Source organism: Oncorhynchus clarkii, chromosome 21, assembly GCF_045791955.1.
Source record: "Oncorhynchus clarkii lewisi isolate Uvic-CL-2024 chromosome 21, UVic_Ocla_1.0, whole genome shotgun sequence".
Lineage (NCBI taxonomy): Eukaryota > Metazoa > Chordata > Actinopteri > Salmoniformes > Salmonidae > Oncorhynchus > Oncorhynchus clarkii.
In genome coordinates this window covers 39,797,304-39,814,978 of record NC_092167.1, presented here as the reverse complement: position 1 = coordinate 39,814,978, position 17,675 = coordinate 39,797,304, and the positions used below count along the sequence as shown (strand labels likewise).

At 42.4% G+C, this 17,675-nt stretch overlaps 1 protein-coding gene across 8 annotated transcripts in view; it reads right to left on the bottom strand.

Annotated features, from left to right (window-relative positions):
• Window positions 1–17,462, bottom strand: part of LOC139379040 (rap1 GTPase-GDP dissociation stimulator 1-like) — a 53,108-nt gene extending 35,646 nt beyond the window's left edge. Inside the window, exons 1-5 of one of the 8 annotated variants that reach the window (XM_071121771.1) lie at window positions 17,184–17,442; window positions 16,985–17,069; window positions 8,238–8,345; window positions 5,923–6,045; window positions 3,809–3,934 (exon numbers count right to left, since the gene is read on the bottom strand). In XM_071121771.1, the coding sequence (XP_070977872.1) occupies window positions 3,809–3,934; window positions 5,923–6,045; window positions 8,238–8,345; window positions 16,985–16,988 (361 nt within the window). In that variant the 5' untranslated portion in view covers window positions 16,989–17,069; window positions 17,184–17,442. Of the gene's footprint in view, window positions 1–3,808; window positions 3,935–5,922; window positions 6,046–8,237; window positions 8,349–16,984 lie in introns of all 8 variants that reach the window. The other 7 variants (XM_071121769.1, XM_071121770.1, XM_071121775.1 and 4 more) reach the window with 7 other exon arrangements.
• Between the last annotated feature and the right edge of the window lie 213 nt (window positions 17,463–17,675).

Below are 17,675 nucleotides of genomic sequence, written 5' to 3'. Positions count from 1 at the left end.
TATAAAATTAAAATAACTAGCATTACCAAAGCTCATACCCTTCATACAGAACTGGGAGTCGTGACATAATTCCAGTGTGTTTTTGGTCATGCCCACCCAAGTAGGCAGAGTTAATCATGTAACTCCAGTTTGTCATTTTAGTGCACTCCTTTCTTTTGCGATTAATCGTAGCCTGAAAGCATTCAAAACGCACTGAAAAAAAATCTAAAATACATCTATACAGCTAAAAACAATAAATGTGATGTCTTAAGTCGACATTGAGGTAAAAAAAAAAAAAAAAAAGTATGCCTTATACATTTTCCTTGATTTCGCTTACCGTTACTTTGGACATAAAACACGTCAGTATTCTTGTAATGCTTTTCGTATAAAAAAAATAAAATAAAAAAATCGTAAATTACAGTTCAATTTGATCAAATTCTGAATTTGCAATTAGTCACGGTTAATCACAGCAAATCTTCCGATTAACTCAAAATATACAGCTTTAATTGGTGGACAATCATTTGTCACTTGTCAGAATCACTGTCAAGCTCGCACACATAGTCAATAGTGGTAGCAACAACCATACTAGAGTCCAGCTAAACAGAATGTAGCTGAGTCATGTTATGCAAATGAGCATGACTGAACAGCAACAGAGGTGGAGTGATGAAACCCAGCTGAATTGAGGAGAGACAAAACAGCTGTTCTCTTTGTGCAAATAAAAGGCCACATCTTGGGAACTGAAAACCAGACAGCCTTGGGACCATGGGAGTTGAAGTAATGTCATACCAAGTGACTAGTCTGTTTTTATTAAATCGTTTTTAGCAGAGGCCTCATTGAGTAACCTGAATTAGCACCACATTACTACAGATCACAGAACCGTTGTAGGATACTGCTCGACATAACAATCGACTACAGCCATGCAAATCCGATCTTTAAAAAAATGCAAAGTGCAATAAGCCGGTCATAGTTATAAATCTTTAAACGAAATAGGACTCAACCTCACCTGTGATAGAAACGTGGTTAACAATGCTAGTTGTGGTCAACTAAAATGGAGATTTGTTGGTGCTCCTGAGGTTAGGGTTTGAACTTTAAGGACGTCACCTTTGCCTGCAGACATCGCGTAGACAATGAGTGCTTGATGTGCCAAGAGAAAATGTAGCATGAAAGACCAGAGCCCGGAGGGAGGCCACGTGCTCTGATAAATACGCTGAGTGTACAAAACATTAAGAACATCCTTCCATGACATTGACTGACCAGGTGACTGACCAGGTGAAAGCAACAATCGCTTATTGATGCCACTTGTTAAAGTCACTTCAAAATCAGTGTAGATTAAGAGGAGACAGGTTAAAGAAAGATGTTTAAGCCTTGAGATATGGATTGTATGAGTGCCATTCAGAGGGTGGATGGGCAAGACAAAATATTTAAGTGCCTTTGAATGCGGGGTACGGTACTACTTGCCAGGTGCACCGGTTTGTGTCAAGAAATGTGGAACGCTTTCGACACCTAGAGTCCATGCCCCGATGAATTGAGGCTGTTCTGAGGGCAAAGGGGGGTGCAACTCAATATTAGGAAGGTGTTCCTAATAATTAGTATCCTATTCTGGTTGAATTTCCAGACTACAGACCAGGAATTAATGACTTTTCTTAGAACTCAGAATTGGGGATAATGTCCTTGTCAAAGTAGATAAACACTAATTAAGGAATGGACGAGTATTTCCCCTTTGTGAAAATTACAAGCCACATCCTGTGACAGTACGCCAACATCGTAGAGTCAACAAAACGTCTGTACAAGCGTTGCGTTAGCCAACACAGGAACATATCGACGGCAGACTATATGGGGATGTCTGGAGTGTAGCTAGCAGAGGAAGCGTTATGGGCCTTGTCAGTATATCATTGTCTGTACTAGCGGTTTTAACACAGAAACAACACATTATACAGTGTTGTGTGTGCATAGCGGTGGCAGCCAGAATGTGGTGTCTGGAGCGTAGCTGGCTTGTTGGCAGAGGAAGTGTTAAGTGATCAGTCATCCCGTTCGTGGACATGCACAGACTGGTTCGCCTCTAGTCTTCCGATACCAGCCAACCACGACCTTGCTAGTCCACAGCCAACCACGTCCCCCACATCCAACCTCAACCTGGTTGGGACACCTGCCCACTTCCTTAACACTTGATCATGGACAGGAAGAGAAAGGAGGGGAGAGAGATGGAGTTGAGAGAGAGGAAGCCAGAGAAAAAAGTGTGAGTGCAAGTGTGTGTGTGTGCGCATGTGCATAGACTGGATGGAGAGAGAGCGAGAGTGCAGGAGAAGGATTGAGAAAGTGCAGAAGAAAGAGACAAAAAAGAGAAAGCAAGGGAGAAGGACTAAAACTGGCTGGAATCTGGATGGTATTAATGGACAACGGACAAAATGCTGGCACTGTTTTTCTGTTGCTAGGTCTGGAAGTTGTATGAATGCAATTGGCAGTTGAAGTGGTAGGATTGTTGCTGTGTTGATTACATTTTGAAAGGGCCAGAACCCGGAGCAACCAGACAGCTACAGACTCCCTCTAAACTTATTTCTTCAGTGGTGCCCCTATTAAGAGTTGAAAACAGCTTCAGCTCTGACTGACACACACACACACACACACACACACTTCTGCCACCATGCCAAAAAAAGGCTTCACCAATTGCCCCCACACTCAAACTCTTTCTGATTCTATCAAACCACAGACATCTGGGAAACAATGCCCCAGAAACAACAGCTGCCATTAAGGCCTCGACCCAACAGACAGACCACTAACCACTCAGCAAAACCCGACAATGACATTTTCTCCTCAAATGTATTCACGACAACTCTTGATTAAGTCACCTACATTTTTGTTATTCTAGAGGCATCGGGGGAAGTGATTGTAAGCAGTTTTACCTTTGTGTGACAGACATAGGTCTCTGAGGTGTCTGTCTGGGGAAAGAAATGTGGCAGGAGCTCTGGGCTAGAATGATTATGGCTGCCACTCCGTCGCCTCTTGAAACGGACAGAAATTCTCAATAGTACATTAGTATTCCAATTTACATCCGGCCAGAGTACTCCAATTTACATCCGGCCAGAGTACTCCAATTTACATCCGGCCAGAGTACTCCAATTTACATCCGGCCAGAGTACTCCAATTTACATCCGGCCAGAGTACTCCAATTTACATCCGGCCAGAGTACTCCAATTTACATCCGGCCAGAGTACTCCAATTTACATCCGGCCAGAGTACTCCAATTTACATCCGGCCAGAGTACTCCAATTTACATCCGGCCAGAGTACTCCAATTTACATCCGGCCAGAGTACTCCAATTTACATCCGGCCAGAGTATTCCAATTTACATCCGGCCAGAGTATTCCAATTTACATCCGTCCAGAATATTCCTGCCTCCAATATATCCAGATGAGAAACAGGTTATATCGCATTATATTATGATGAACTAAGACTAAACAGATTTTCAGCAGACCAATGTCATCAAAAAGAGCAGATAATGCTAACAGTCGGTTTAGAATCCGCTGACACCCGTTTCCCCTGCATGATGCAATTCAGCACCTCTGGGAGGGGAGAGGGAAGAGAGGAGGGCCAGTTGAAAGGAAAAGTCGATTCAGTACTTCCCCTATAATTACACCTAGACAAGATGCAGTCCCCCTTCCTTATAAAAGTTGACCTCCCCTTCCCATAAATTATAATAATTATGGCGGAACCCATAGACACCGATTCCGGGTCCTTTTCCAACTGGCCTATGACAAATGTTTAAAGGAATCCTATACGAAATGTGTAAGAGAAGCCTTTGAGAGGGAGACCTATAGCAGGATGAACTTACGGCTGTCATAGCAGATGTTGCCCAGGGCGCGGCCTGTCTGCAGCAGCACCTCCTGGTCCTTGGAGTGGAGCAGCTGCACCAGGGGAGGGATGAGGCCTGCCTCCACACAGGGGCTCCGCATGAACTCTGGAGGGGAGAGGAAGCAGTCAGGATTAGGCTCCAGGGTGAAGTTTACCAACAGTACAGACCTGGGATAAACTTCCCCATCCCCAATCTTACACATTAGTGGGGGATTTTTTTTTTAAATTACCCTTTTTTTTTAACCTTTAGGTAAGTCAGGCAAGTCAGTTAAGAACAAATTCTTATTTTCAAATTCTTATTTTCAATGACGGCCTAGTGGGTTAACTGCCTTTTCAGGGGCAGAACGGCAGATTTGTACCTAGTCAGCTCAGGGGTTTGAACTTGCAACCTTCCGGTTACTAGTCCAACGCTCTAACCACTAGGCTACCCTGCCGCCCCATGTTCTGTGTCTAGGGTAAACTTCACCCTACTCCTACCTTCATGGTCCATTCTGTCTCGATGAAGGAGATGAAATTTAAAATCAAGTTGAAATTGACTGAAAAGTGGACCAGTTCTTTTCGGAGGATTTTGTCATTCAGAGAATACGTTTCAGTTCATTTGCTGGTTTGACTGGAATTGAAATGCATTTCACTATAGCCTCCAATCTGCTCAGAAATATACTGTGTGTGCCAAATTCCAATTGATTAGTCAATGGAAGACTGGATGCGTCTTAAGTGCATCCACATTTGACCATTTTTATATGAACGCATAATAATAAAAAAAAGTTCAACTCTGGATGAAACAACTCTGGATCTTTGTCAGAAATACATTTAAGGCAGCCCTAAAGTTCTGCCAAGTACAGAAAACCTTCATATAATACTGACTAGGTTTTAAATAAAAAGTGCTTAAACACTCAGGTATGCAAGAAAAAGGTTATTTTAGTCCAGTATCTTTCACACAGTAAGCCTTCCACTGTGGACTGGGCATAGACAATTCCGGGGGCCTCTGACAGATAAAATGCCAGCGGGTTGGTGCCAAGTCTCAGGCTGGCACATCAGCAGGCAGCGATCCATTCATTATGTTAGACTTGTCTTCCCCCAACTCTCAAGTCACTTCCTTTCAACTCTGCGCCTGCCTTCCCTGAAATCCACTCATAAATTACACTAAAAGCACTTAGTATGGCCCAGTTGTTGCTGTAACTGCAGTATGCAAGTTGAGAGGCCTGCATACTGTAATCTGCCACATTGCTAATGGAAGACTGCTTGAGTCCAACATGTGGCCAAGAAAATGTGTGACTTCTCTACAATTGGAGCGTCAAGAAGCCATCAACTTATTTGAATGCCCAATCTCAACCTTAGTATAAAGCTTTAAATAGGGCACAATGCAGATGTTATTTCATGTCTATTAAGTGCTTCTGTGAGCGTTATGAATGCCTTAGGTTGATTGATTCGTTCTAACCTCTAATCTCAACTAGATCTTACGAGTTCCTGAATCTGAAAACGAGCCACTCACTGCTGTGCATTTTCCCTTGATCAAGCTACAGTATGGCAGGAAGTAAATGCATGATTCACTGTGCTGACGTTGTGTGAAAACGACTACCGTCTAGGAAAGCAAGACGGATGGCAACACCAACAGACAGGTCTCCTATGGTGCCTTCTGTTAGAGAGACTGAAGCCATCTGTTGCCGTTGGAATGGGTAAAGGCAGAATTGCTTATGGGGAGTGGTGTGAACAAACAGAAATGAGCACAGGGACTAGACCACAATCTAGGCTACACAGCAAACATCTATAGAATAATCACCCATAAGTGACTGTCTAAGATTGATCGTCTTTAAGAGAATCATCCATAATCTTCACCATCAGCCCACAACTATATAAATCACAATCCCATTAAAATAACAAAATTAAGATAATGACAATTAAATGAGAAATACAGATGTATGCTAAACCGCCACTATGACAGACACACAAAGCTGAGAATATAATAAAACGTTTAATATAAAAAATTTAAAAAAATGGTATACAGACAAGATGGCAGAACCAAAAGTGAGGATAATTATGTTTCCTGGGGAGGATGAGATGAGGTGTGGAGAAACCAAGCGGGGGGAGCCTCACCATTTTTGGCCACCTCAGCTATGATGTTGGCTACTTTGGGTGTGCAGGAGGACTGTGGGGCCAGCAGGGTGGGAAGCAGGGAGAGAACGCCCATCTCCTGGACCTTCTCACTGGCATTAGCATCTAGGAGGAAGAGAGGAGAAAGGAGGTGAACAGTTGAAAAAAAAGACAAGGGCTCCATCTCAATTTGTCTTTCATTGATTCCTTGCATCCTATCCCCTTGGCCCTTTCAACCATATTGGAGAAGATCCAAGGTATCTCCCATCTCACCTTCGAATGCTTTTTGAGAAAGAGGAAAGTAGAAAGACTGTAGGGAATTGAGGAAGGATTAATTGAAAAAGAGCCATGGGGTGAGTTGGGCAAGGAGAGGCACATAATCCCTTCCCATCCAGGTCATTCCATTTTTGGGGTTATTTATGATCATCCTAAACCAAGTTCCAGAAAATGGCCCATATAAATCAAATTACCAGCGGGACGACAGTGCAGCCCTGAAATTATTATTAACCTCTTAGTCAATTTTGGATTTTTTTTTTATTTTACCTTTATTTAACTGGGCAAGTCAGTGAAGAACAAATTCTTATTTACAATGACAGCCTAGGAACAGTGGGTTAACTGCCTTGTTCAGGGGCAGAACGACAGTTTTTTCCTTGGCAGCTCGGGGATTCGATCTAGCAACCTTCCGGTTACTAGACCAGCGCTCCAACCCCTAGGCAACCGGCCGCCCCTAGGCAACCGGCCGCCCCTAGGCGTCACACGTGACATGTTGAAAAGCTCCCTGCGTATATATGCAAGCTACCGTTTCTTGTAGCAGCTGCAACTCAATCCCCTCTTTCCGCCATTATAACGCGTGTGCCTATTCCATGACACGAGGCTTCTAAAAGCTGTGTTTTTCTACACAAGAGGCTCCAGGCAAGGAAATGGTCTTTAAAACCAGAACCGTTTGAGCTACAAAGGGGAGACTCTCACACACAAAGGTGTCTGTTATTTTTCTCTACGACTCACACAAGCTTAAGGGGAGTAGTCTGAAGGTAACCTGGTACCAGGCTGTAAAAATAGCACCATGTGCATAGGGGGTAAAAGTGCCACAAATGAAGTGACCAAACGGGTCTAAAATGTCAGAGTTGTCTTATCTCTCTCAGACATAGACACTTCAAAACCATATTCATTACAATACATTTTGACTGTGTTTTGTCATATACAAATGTGTAATTCAATCCGTTTCTATGGGCTATAGCAGTAAAGCTCAAATTCAATGTTTCATTTAAAAATATAAAATGTACTGTTTAAGCTAGATATTGTATGACCATCTTAAAACAATTCCATATGTTAGCTTAGTAGATGTTGCGATCTAAGTCCTTAGACCTGCAGGGTTAACCAATGAAATGATTATTACCGTCACTTTAATTTTTACTATTAGGCTAAAGGTAGCATCGGCAAAAGTGTGCGCCTTTTGGTTTTCTTGGCCATCTCCTCATCCAAACAGACTATTGCACGTTCATCACTTGTCAGTGCCAAAAGAGACTAGGAGGGTGTGGAGGGGGGGGTTGTACTTCCAAATGCAGTAGAACATTAAACCTAGCTACACCAGAGCACAAAGCTAAAAAGACAGAGGATGCAGAAAGCCAACAACTCGATGAATTTAAAAGCACAGAAGTTAGGCCATTACAATGCTCCAAAAACAAGATACTTGATAGTCCAAGCCAGATCATGCAGATGGTTATTAGTGATGGTCGGGAGGGGCTCAATACATTTACATATCGGGATATGACTGACAATATTTTATATCGTTATGACAATACTGCAATATTTTTGCGCTAGTTGGCTATACCTGCAGCAAAACGCTAGTATTTTCCTTCATAGCTTGTTCTCCATCTTGTTTTTAAATAGAGAGAACATTTTCAGCACACTCCATGACTGATCAAAACTTGTTCTCATGCCTCTCCATTTTCCCTCTGCAGCAGATCAATATGTTTGGAACATCGAATCGCAATAAAATCACAGTATCGAATCGTAATACATATAGAATCGTGAGAATCGTGATACATACCGTATCGGCACTTAAGTATCGTGATAATATTGTATTGTGAAGTCACTGGCAATTCCCAGCCATATTGGTTGTTTCCCAAACTAAGGAGGACAGACAGGTTTGTGAATAACACTGACTGAGATATTCTCTTAGGCCTTGTACGAAAACAAAAGGTGAGCCTGGTGACTAGAATGTTTTTTTGTTCTCCAAATAGTCTAACTAAGCTCTCCATTTCCTCCATCCTGTACTGTGTATTTCACTTACTCTGAGGAGTGTGGGTCAAACTTACTGTTGTGGGCCAGTGCTTTGAGCAAGCAGTCCAGGCAGCTCTCCACACTGTCTGTGGCGCTGTCCGCTGAGGCTAGCTTCAGCTTCTTCAGCGCTTCGCTCAGGTTATCTGCTGGGAGAGGGGAAAAAGTGAATGAGCACTCGTCCTAACCTGTCAATTTACTCCTCGGTCTAAGGTAGCCTATGCTATTCAACGTTTTTAAATCACACTGTGGCTGGATGTTAAATTTGACCACAACTACCTTGGGCCATACAGTATAGAGCAACCCACAAGTCATATCACACAATAAAACAGTATACGAGAAGACATGTAGGCGAAACTAAATCCGCCATCCGTGATTTTGTGAATAAAAATGTCTCAAAACAAGTAGTCTAATCACTGTTTTAGTAACGTTACTACACAGCAAGACAGACAAAGGTAGCAGACAGCAGGATTGTTTCTGGGTCAAAATGGGGCTTAGCTGTGAGGCGTGGCTGGGTCGTGGAATTGGGCACAGTTGGCAATTGACAAACGTAAAAAAAATACATCTCTTGGCCGCGGAGACAATTTTGCCATTTTAAAGACAATTTCCTTCAATTCTATTTTTTTTTTGCCATGGCTTATGATTTGTTCTTACGCTATCGGAGTGACTCAAACAGTATTACAAAGTCAAGGGAGACCCATAACATGACAATTTGTCCTGAAAACATGCATCATTTTTGTAATTTAAAATTTCCCAACTATCTAAGCCTTTTGGCTCCTCAGACCAAATAAGAATGCACACAGCTCTGTGCTGCATCATCACTTCCCTTACTCATTCTCCCTCTCATATGGTAGCTCTAGACACAACACTATGATACACTGCTCAAAAAAATAAAGGGAACACTTAAACAACACAATGTAACTCCAAGTCAATCACACTTCTGTGAAATCAAACTGTCCACTTAAGAAGCAACACTGATTGACAATAAATTTCACATGCTGTTGTGCAAATGGAATAGACAACAGGTGGAAATTATAGGCATTTAGCAAGACACCCCCAATAAAGGAGTGGTTTTGCAGGTGGGGACCACTTCTCAGTTCCTATGCTTCCTGGCTGATGTTTTGGTCACTTTTGAATGCTGGCGGTGCTTTCACTCTAGTGGTAGCATGAGACAGAGTCTACAACCCACACAACTGGCTCAGGTAGTGCAGCTCATCCAGGATGGCACATCAATGCGAGATGTGGCAAGAAGGTTTGCTGTGTCTGTCAGCGTAGTGTCCAGAGCATGGAGGCGCTACCAGGAGACAGGCCAGTACATCAGGAGACGTGGAAGAGGACGTAGGAGGGCAACAACCCAGCAGCAGGACCGCTACCTCCGCCTTTGTGCAAGGAGGAACACTGCCAGAGCCCTGCAAAATGACCTCCAGCAGGCCACAAATGTGAATGTGTCTGCTCAAACAGTCAGAAACAGACTCCATGAGGGTGGTATGAGGGCCCGACGTCCACAGGTGGGGGTTGTGCTTACAGCCCAATACCGTGCAGGACGTTTGGCATTTGCCAGAGAACACCAAGATTGGCAAATTCGCCACTGGCGCCCTGTGCTCTTCACAGATGAAAGCAGGTTCAAACTGAGCACGTGACAAACGTGACAGTCTCGAGACGCCGTGGAGAACGTTCTGCTGCCTGCAACATCCTCCAGCATGACCGGTTTGGCGGTGGGTCAGTCATGGTGTGGGGTGGCATTTCTTTGGGGGGCCGCACAGCCCTCCATGTGCTCGCCAGAGGTAGCCTGACTGCCATTAGGTACCGAGATGAGATCCTCAGACCCTTGTGAGACCATATGCTGGTGCAGTTGGCCCTGGGTTCCTCCTAATGCAAGACAATATTAGACCTCATGTGGCTGGAGTGTGTCAGCAGTTCCTGCAAGAGGAAAGCATTGATGCTATGGACTGGCCCGCCCCTTCCCCAGACCTGAATCCAATTGAGCACATCTGGGACATCATGTCTCGCTCCATCCACCAACGCCACGTTGCACCACAGACTGTACAGGAGTTGGCGGATGCTTTAGTCCAGGTCTGGGAGGAGATCCCTCAGGAGACCATCCGCCACCTCATCAGGAGCATGCCCAGGCGTTGTAGGGAGGTCATACAGGCACGTGGAGGCCACACACACTACTGAGCCTCATGTTGACTTGTTTTAAGGACATTACATCAAAGTTGGATCAGCCTGTAGTGTGGTTTTCCACTTAAATTTTGAGTGCGACTCCAAATCCAGACCTCCATGGGTTGATAAATTTGATTTCCATTGATAATGTGTGATTTTGTTGTCAGCACATTCAACTATGCAAAGAAAAAAGTATTTAATAAGAATATTTCATTAATTCAAGATCTAGGATGTGTTATTTTAGTGTTCCCTTTATTTTTTTGAGCAGTGTAGAAATCAGGACATGAGCAGATGTACAACTCATCCCTGAGGAGATCCACAACCTTGGGCACAGCTGACACGTGGCAGCGGTAGAGCTGGGCAATAGGGACAAATCTATTTTGCATAAAAAAAAGTATCTATTTTCATAACGCTAAATTGAACATTAAGTTCATAATCACCCATATTAGCAAACGTATTTCATTTCAAACTTCACATTTCACTAGTAGGGTACTATTGGTTATTTATCATAATCAACGATATCAGCAAAATGTCCACAATAAGTGGCCAGCACCTAAATGTTTGGTTTATTGTCCCAGCTCTAGGCAACGGGTATCAAACCATTACGACTGCGTCAACATACTCACTGGGTAAACACCAACATGTCAATAAAATATGAATGAGTTCAAGTCATGTTGGGATCCGCCAGTACTTTGATGGGTCCTTATCGTAATGGACATTCTCTGTGTCTAGACAGTACACCTGGTATGCTGGGCCAACTAATAATTTAGAGATTTTGGTGTCTGGAGCGGTTACAGTGCTCAGCTAATTGGATTCTGGGCTGCACGGGGCCAAGAGGAGGTGCGGTGACACAGAGACAGAAAGCAAAGACCCTGACGTTCCCCATCCCGCAGATGTTCTCCTGTGTGCAGTGAGGATTAGGATTAAATCATATGACATTTTAAAACCAGTCAAACGAGACTTTCTTTTTCCAGGCTGGCTTCCATTCTATAATGGATTTTTCTTGCCTTTCAGATTATGGTATCAGGGTCCCTCCTTATAGCCAATGAGGCCTGAGTCAGGTGTTCCCATAACACGTCATAAAATACACAGGCAATGTTTGCATAAAGACATGACAGGGCCAGTCAATCCTCCGTAAGCATTAAGCCTAACTTTCTGTTCCAAGGAGTCAAGATAGCCTACTGACGATTCTACTCATCATCTACTTAAATCAAAAGGATTAATGGGTCCTTCAACGAAATGAGTACCTTTTTGGTCATGTAACCTCATCCAACATTGTTATAAAGAGTGCATGTTCAACTAAATAAAAAAACATGTTTTCCCATCAGAAGTCAACATACACTTAGGTTGGTGTCATTAAAACTCGTTTTTCAACCACTCAACAAATGTCTTGTTAACAAACTATAGTTTTGGCAAGTCTTTTATGACATCTACTTTGCATTACAAGTAATTGTTCCAACAATTGTTTACAGACAGATTATTTCACTTATAACTCACTGTTTCACAATTTCAGTGGGTCAGTAGAGGTTGACCGATTAATCGGAACGACCGATTTCAAGTTTTCATAACAATCGGAAATCTGTATTTTTGGGTGCCGATTTGCAGATTTTTTTTTTACACCTAATAAGAACACATTCTTATTTTCAATGACGGCCTAGGAACGGTGGGTTAACTGCCTCGTTCAGGGGCAGAACGACAGATTTTCACCTTGTCAGCTCGAGGGATCCAATCTTGCAACCTACAGTTAACTAGGCCAACGCAATAACGACCTGCCTCTCTCTCGTTGCACTCCACAAGGAGACTGTCTGTTACGCAAATGCAGTAAGCCAAGGTAAGTTGCTAGCTAGCATTAAACTTACCTTATAAAAAACAATCATAATCACTAGTTAACTACACATGATTGATGATATTACTAGATATTATCTAGTGTGTCCTGTGTTGCATATAATCTGACTGAGCATACAAGTATCTGACTGAGCGCTGGTAGGCAGAAGCAGGCGCGTAAACATTCATTCAAACAGCACTTTTGTGCGTTTTGCCAGCAGCTCTTCGTTGTGCGTCAAGTATTGCGGTGTTTATGACTTAAAAACCTATCAACTCCGAGATGAGGCTGGTGTAACCGAAGTGAAATGGCTGGCTAGTTAGCGCGCGCTAATAGCGTTTCAAACATCACTCGCTCTGAGCCTTGGGGTGGTTGTTTCCCATGCTTTGCATGGGTAACGCTGCTTCGATGTGGTGGCTGTTGTCGTTGTGTTGCTGGTTCGAGCGAGGAGAGGGACGGCTATACTGTTACACTGGCAATAAAGTGCCTATAAGAACATTCAATAGTCAAAGGTTAATGAAATATAAATGGTATAGAGGGAAATAGTCCTATAATAACTACAACCTAAAACTTCTTACCTGGGTATATTGAAGACTCATGTTAAAAGGAACCACCAGCTTTCATATGTTCTCATGTTCTGAGCAAGGAACTGAAACGTTAGCTTTCTTACATAGCACATATTGCACTTTTACGTTCTTCTCCAACACTTTTTGCATTATTTAAACCAAATTGAACATGTTTCATAATCTACTTGAGGCTAAATTGATTTTATTGATGTATTATATTAAGTGTTAATTCAGTATTGTTGTAATAGTCATTATTGCAAATACATTTTTTTTTTCTTTTTAATCTGCATTTCTGGTCCTCCAATAATCGGTATCGACGTTGAAAAATCATAATCGGTCGACCTCTAGTCAGAAGTTTACGTACACTAAGTTGACTGTGCCTTTAACAGCTTGGAAAATTCCAGAAAATAATGTCATGGTGTTAGAAGCTTCTGATTGGCTAATTGACATCATTTGAGTCAATTGGAGGTGTACCTGTGAATGTATTTCAAGGCCTACCTTCAAACTCAGTGCCTCTTTGCTTGACATCATGGAAAAATCTGAAGAAATTCAGCATCAAGACATCAAAAAATATATATTGTAGACCTCCACATGTCTGGTTCATCCTTGGGAGCACTTTCCAAACGCCTGAAGGTACCACGTTCATCTGAACAAACAATAGTACGCAAATATACCATTGGACCACGCAGCCGTCATACCGCTCAGGAAGGAGACGCATTCTGTCCCCTAGAGATGAACGTGCTTTGGTGCGAAAAGTGCAAATCAATCCCAGAACAACAGCAAAGGACCTCGTAAAGATGCTGGAGGAAACAGGAACAAAAGTATCTATAGCCACAGTAAAACGAGTCCTATATCGACGTAATCTGAAAGGCCGCTCAGCAAGGAAGCAGCCACGGCTCCAAAACCGCCATGAAAAAGACAGACTACGGTTTGCAACTGCACGTGGGGACAAAGATCGTACTTTTTGGAGAAATGTTCTCTGGTCTGATGAAACAAAAATAGAACTGTTTGGCCATAATGACCATTGTTATATTTGGAGGACAAAGGGAGGCTTGCAAGCCAAAGAATACCATCCCAACCATGAAGCACGGGGGTGGCAGCATCATGTTGTGGGGGTGCTTTGTTGCAGGAGGAACTGGTGCACTTCACAAAATAGATGGCATCATGAGGAAGGGAAAATATGTGGATATATTGAAGCAACATCTCAAGACATCAGTCAGGAAGTTAAGGCTTGGTAGCAAATGGGTCTTCCAAATGGACAATGACGCAAGCATACTTCCAAAGTTGTGGCAAAACGGCTTAAGGACAACAATGTCAATGTATTGGAGTGGCCATCACAAAGCCCTGACCTCAATCCTATAGAACATTTGTGGGCAGAACTGGAAAAGCGTGTGCGAGCAAGGAGGCCTAGAAAACCGGACTCAAGTTACACCAGCTGTCAGGAGGAATGGGACAAAATTCACCCAACTTATTGTGGGAAGCTTGTCGAAGGCTACCTGTAACGTTTGACCTAAGTTAAACCATTTAAAAGGCAATGCTACCAGATAGTGTATGTAAACTTCTGACCCACTGGGAATGTGATGAAAGAAATAAAAGCTGAAATAAATAATTATATTATTCTGACATTTCACATTCTTAAAATAAAGTGGTGATCCTAAGACAAGGAATTTTTACTAGGATTAAATGTTAGGAATTGTGAAAAAACTGAGTTCAAATGTATTTGGCCAAGGTGTATGTAAACTTCGACTTCAACTGTACCTATCGCGTGCCAAATAAAGAAACAAGGTTGACTAACAGGGTTGGAGATTATCTTAAAAGTGCAGTCAAAAACATAAATTTTCCCGTGTTTTATATACACATTTCCACACTGTGGTTGGAATAATACTGTGAAATTGAGGATGATGCTCCTTTTAGTGTAAGAGCTGGTTTAAAAGACTTCCTGAAATGTAAACCTGTTTTGGTGGGATGGAGGTTTAGCATGCCTGGTGGCATCACCAGCTGATTAATTCATTAGTTCTAAAAATCTGTCAATAACAGCTAATTTTCAGTTTTCCCCTCCCCACTCAGAACACTCCGACAGTCCTAGCTAAATTCTTGCTTGAGAAATTGCTCTTTGCCAAGAAGATTAGTTTTTTTTAACCATTTTAACTGAAAACAATAAGTACTTAATTACTACCCAGAAATAATTTGATATCGAGACAAAATGGCTGCAATGGGCCAGTAAATTAGCCTTAAACCCTTTTGTGACAGGGGGAATGGAAGCTTACTGTGTGCAACAGGAAGGGGCAATTGAATGCAAACTATCCAGTCGGATAAAAACAAACAAAAAATGAAGTTTAAAAAAACGTGGATACCATGGATGTTTATATTTCTGCACGCAGTATGAAGGAAGTTAACGCATGCTACACTTTACCTGTAGACAACCAGTTGCCAAACTACCTCTCTTCAAACTGCAAGCAGAGACATAGAAATTGTATCCACAAGGTAATCTAACTGTGGGTAAGTACAGAACTGACAGTATTTTTTGTTTTTAAATTGCCTGTCTATCTACGGGTTACAGGGTTGACATTATGATCTACCTGCTCAGTTTTCCACCAGAAAATTGCCAAAGTATAATACCAGATCATCTGAGTTTTATACTATGATTTGACTATTACATGCTCAATGACTCTTATGAAAAAGAAAATTAAGGAATAGTTTCACCATACTAAAACAAGAGTTCAGTTCACATAACAAGGTTGAACTTTAAATGAAGGACAGACGTTGTGCGATTAAATGAATCACTAAATCAATAACAATCTTCAGAAATGACTGTCAAATCAACGAGAGTTTTACAATGGTCAAATCTTCCTAGAAGTCAGAGGGCGCACAGAAGGACATGCCAAAATGCAGAATTTTGGCCACTCAGATTTGATGTTCCATGTGGTCTATGGTAAAGGGCACTTCATTCAATATAACAGCTTTTAAAATTCAATATTGGTGCACAATTTTTACTTAAAATATCAAAAGGGATGCTAAAAAAGGTACTAATTTGGTGGAATGACCATGATAAATGCAATGACCTAAGTGTTTCTGCTTAGCTGGAGCACCCCTGTCCTATAGAGATACTGTGTTTGTGGATGGATGGGTTCGTCGGACCTCCTTTCTGCTGAATCACGTAGGCTAGTACGGTATGATTGCACCTTGTACAGCAATGAAGGCTCAACATATACCCTAGAATTCTGGAATAGTCAAAAACCCTGATGTGACAAGAGTACAGTACATCCTCCGCAACAGTCCAATGCAAGTCACTAGAAATAATTTATTCTGGTTAAAATGGGAGTAAGTACATTACACCAAGAGATAGCATCCTCAGTCAGCGCATTTCTTACCAAATGTCAAGCACACAATTACTAAGAGTGGCCATGAACATTTTGATTTGTCAGTCTGTCTCTGTGTTTTTGTTTAACTATCCCGTTGGTACCAAAGTTCCTCACAAGGATAGTAAAACATGGACAATTCGGACAATTCAGACAAGTGGGGACATTTTGCAGGTCCATATAAGGAACATTTATATTTTAGGCATAGGAGTTAGGTTTAGGGTTACAGGTCGAAAAATAGGATGGAATCAATTCTTTGGTCCCCAGAAGGACAGCAATATAAAACGGTGTGTGCATAGGCCTATTGCGTAACAATGTGAGATGGATGATACACATCTGCGCTTTAGACAGTTTAGTACACTGATGTTAGTAAACAAGTAGTATGGCTGTCATAACATGTATGCAGTGCATGTGGTTAACTAAATAATACATAGTTGAGGAATCAAGGGAAAAAAATCCACACGTTATAAGGAGTCTCAAACTGAAACAAACGCAGCTCGTCTCCAAAAATTACAGCAGCTTATGGCTGTCAAAAATGCAGGTTCTGTCTAGCAATGCCCCGTGTTATATAATGCGATTCTCGGTCTGACAAGTATACGCTACGATGGGCATGTGAACCGCTAGCTGCCCGTTCTCTATGTTCACCCCACCTCACGTTACTCCTTTGAATCTAACGCTAGAGCCACCAAGTGCGGTCTTCTAGCTTGATGCTCCCAAAGGAAATGCTTCTGCTAGTTAACGTTAGCTTGGCTAATTATGATACCCTACCCTGGCATGGCATGGCATTTGTGGGCTACTATGTCGACGTCTGTCTATTTCATATTGACGTTAAATGACAACTGGATGACGTTATGAATCAGATGTTGATTACTCACCCATTTAGCTACTGTAACGTTAGCTAGTGTGAGTGATACTCCAAGCAGTTTCGGATCAGGATGCGCCCAGGAGGCTGTCAAATTGCTATTCGCAGCGAAAAACGTGCAAGTTGTTAGCTAGTGTTGGTTAACAACACTTTATTTTATTTGAAGTCGCTATCTAGCTAGCTGGTAAATAATATACCCAGGCAAGGCCCACCTTAGCTAACCCACGCCGTTTCGTCCCCGGCAAAACCAGTAAGCCACAGCACTCTCTCCCTCCCAGATGCCGCCGGGAAAGCTTGAAGTGGAGCCTATAGTACAACCCCACCTCACAACTATGGTATGGTTGAGTAATTTATCCGCTAGTAATATTGATCCACATCGACGCCAATGTTCGCTACTTCAACCAGAGTTTGCTTCAACTCTACTCGACACGCACTTCCTACTACTCGCTCGCTTGCACATGCAGCAGCTACAGATTCCACGCAAGTGAATCTCAGCCTATTGCTGGCGGTTGATTGGCTCTTGGCCTGCACATAACTCGTTTTCCACGATCATTGGCCGAAGTCTGTCGTTTGTTCGTGCCACGCCCTAAGGCGTTATTAAAAATTTCCAAATTTCAAGTGACATCCACTATTCATAGCAATTAAGTCATACAAATATAATTGTTATAGACTAACAAAATTGTAGCCACATGGTTTGGTCTGCT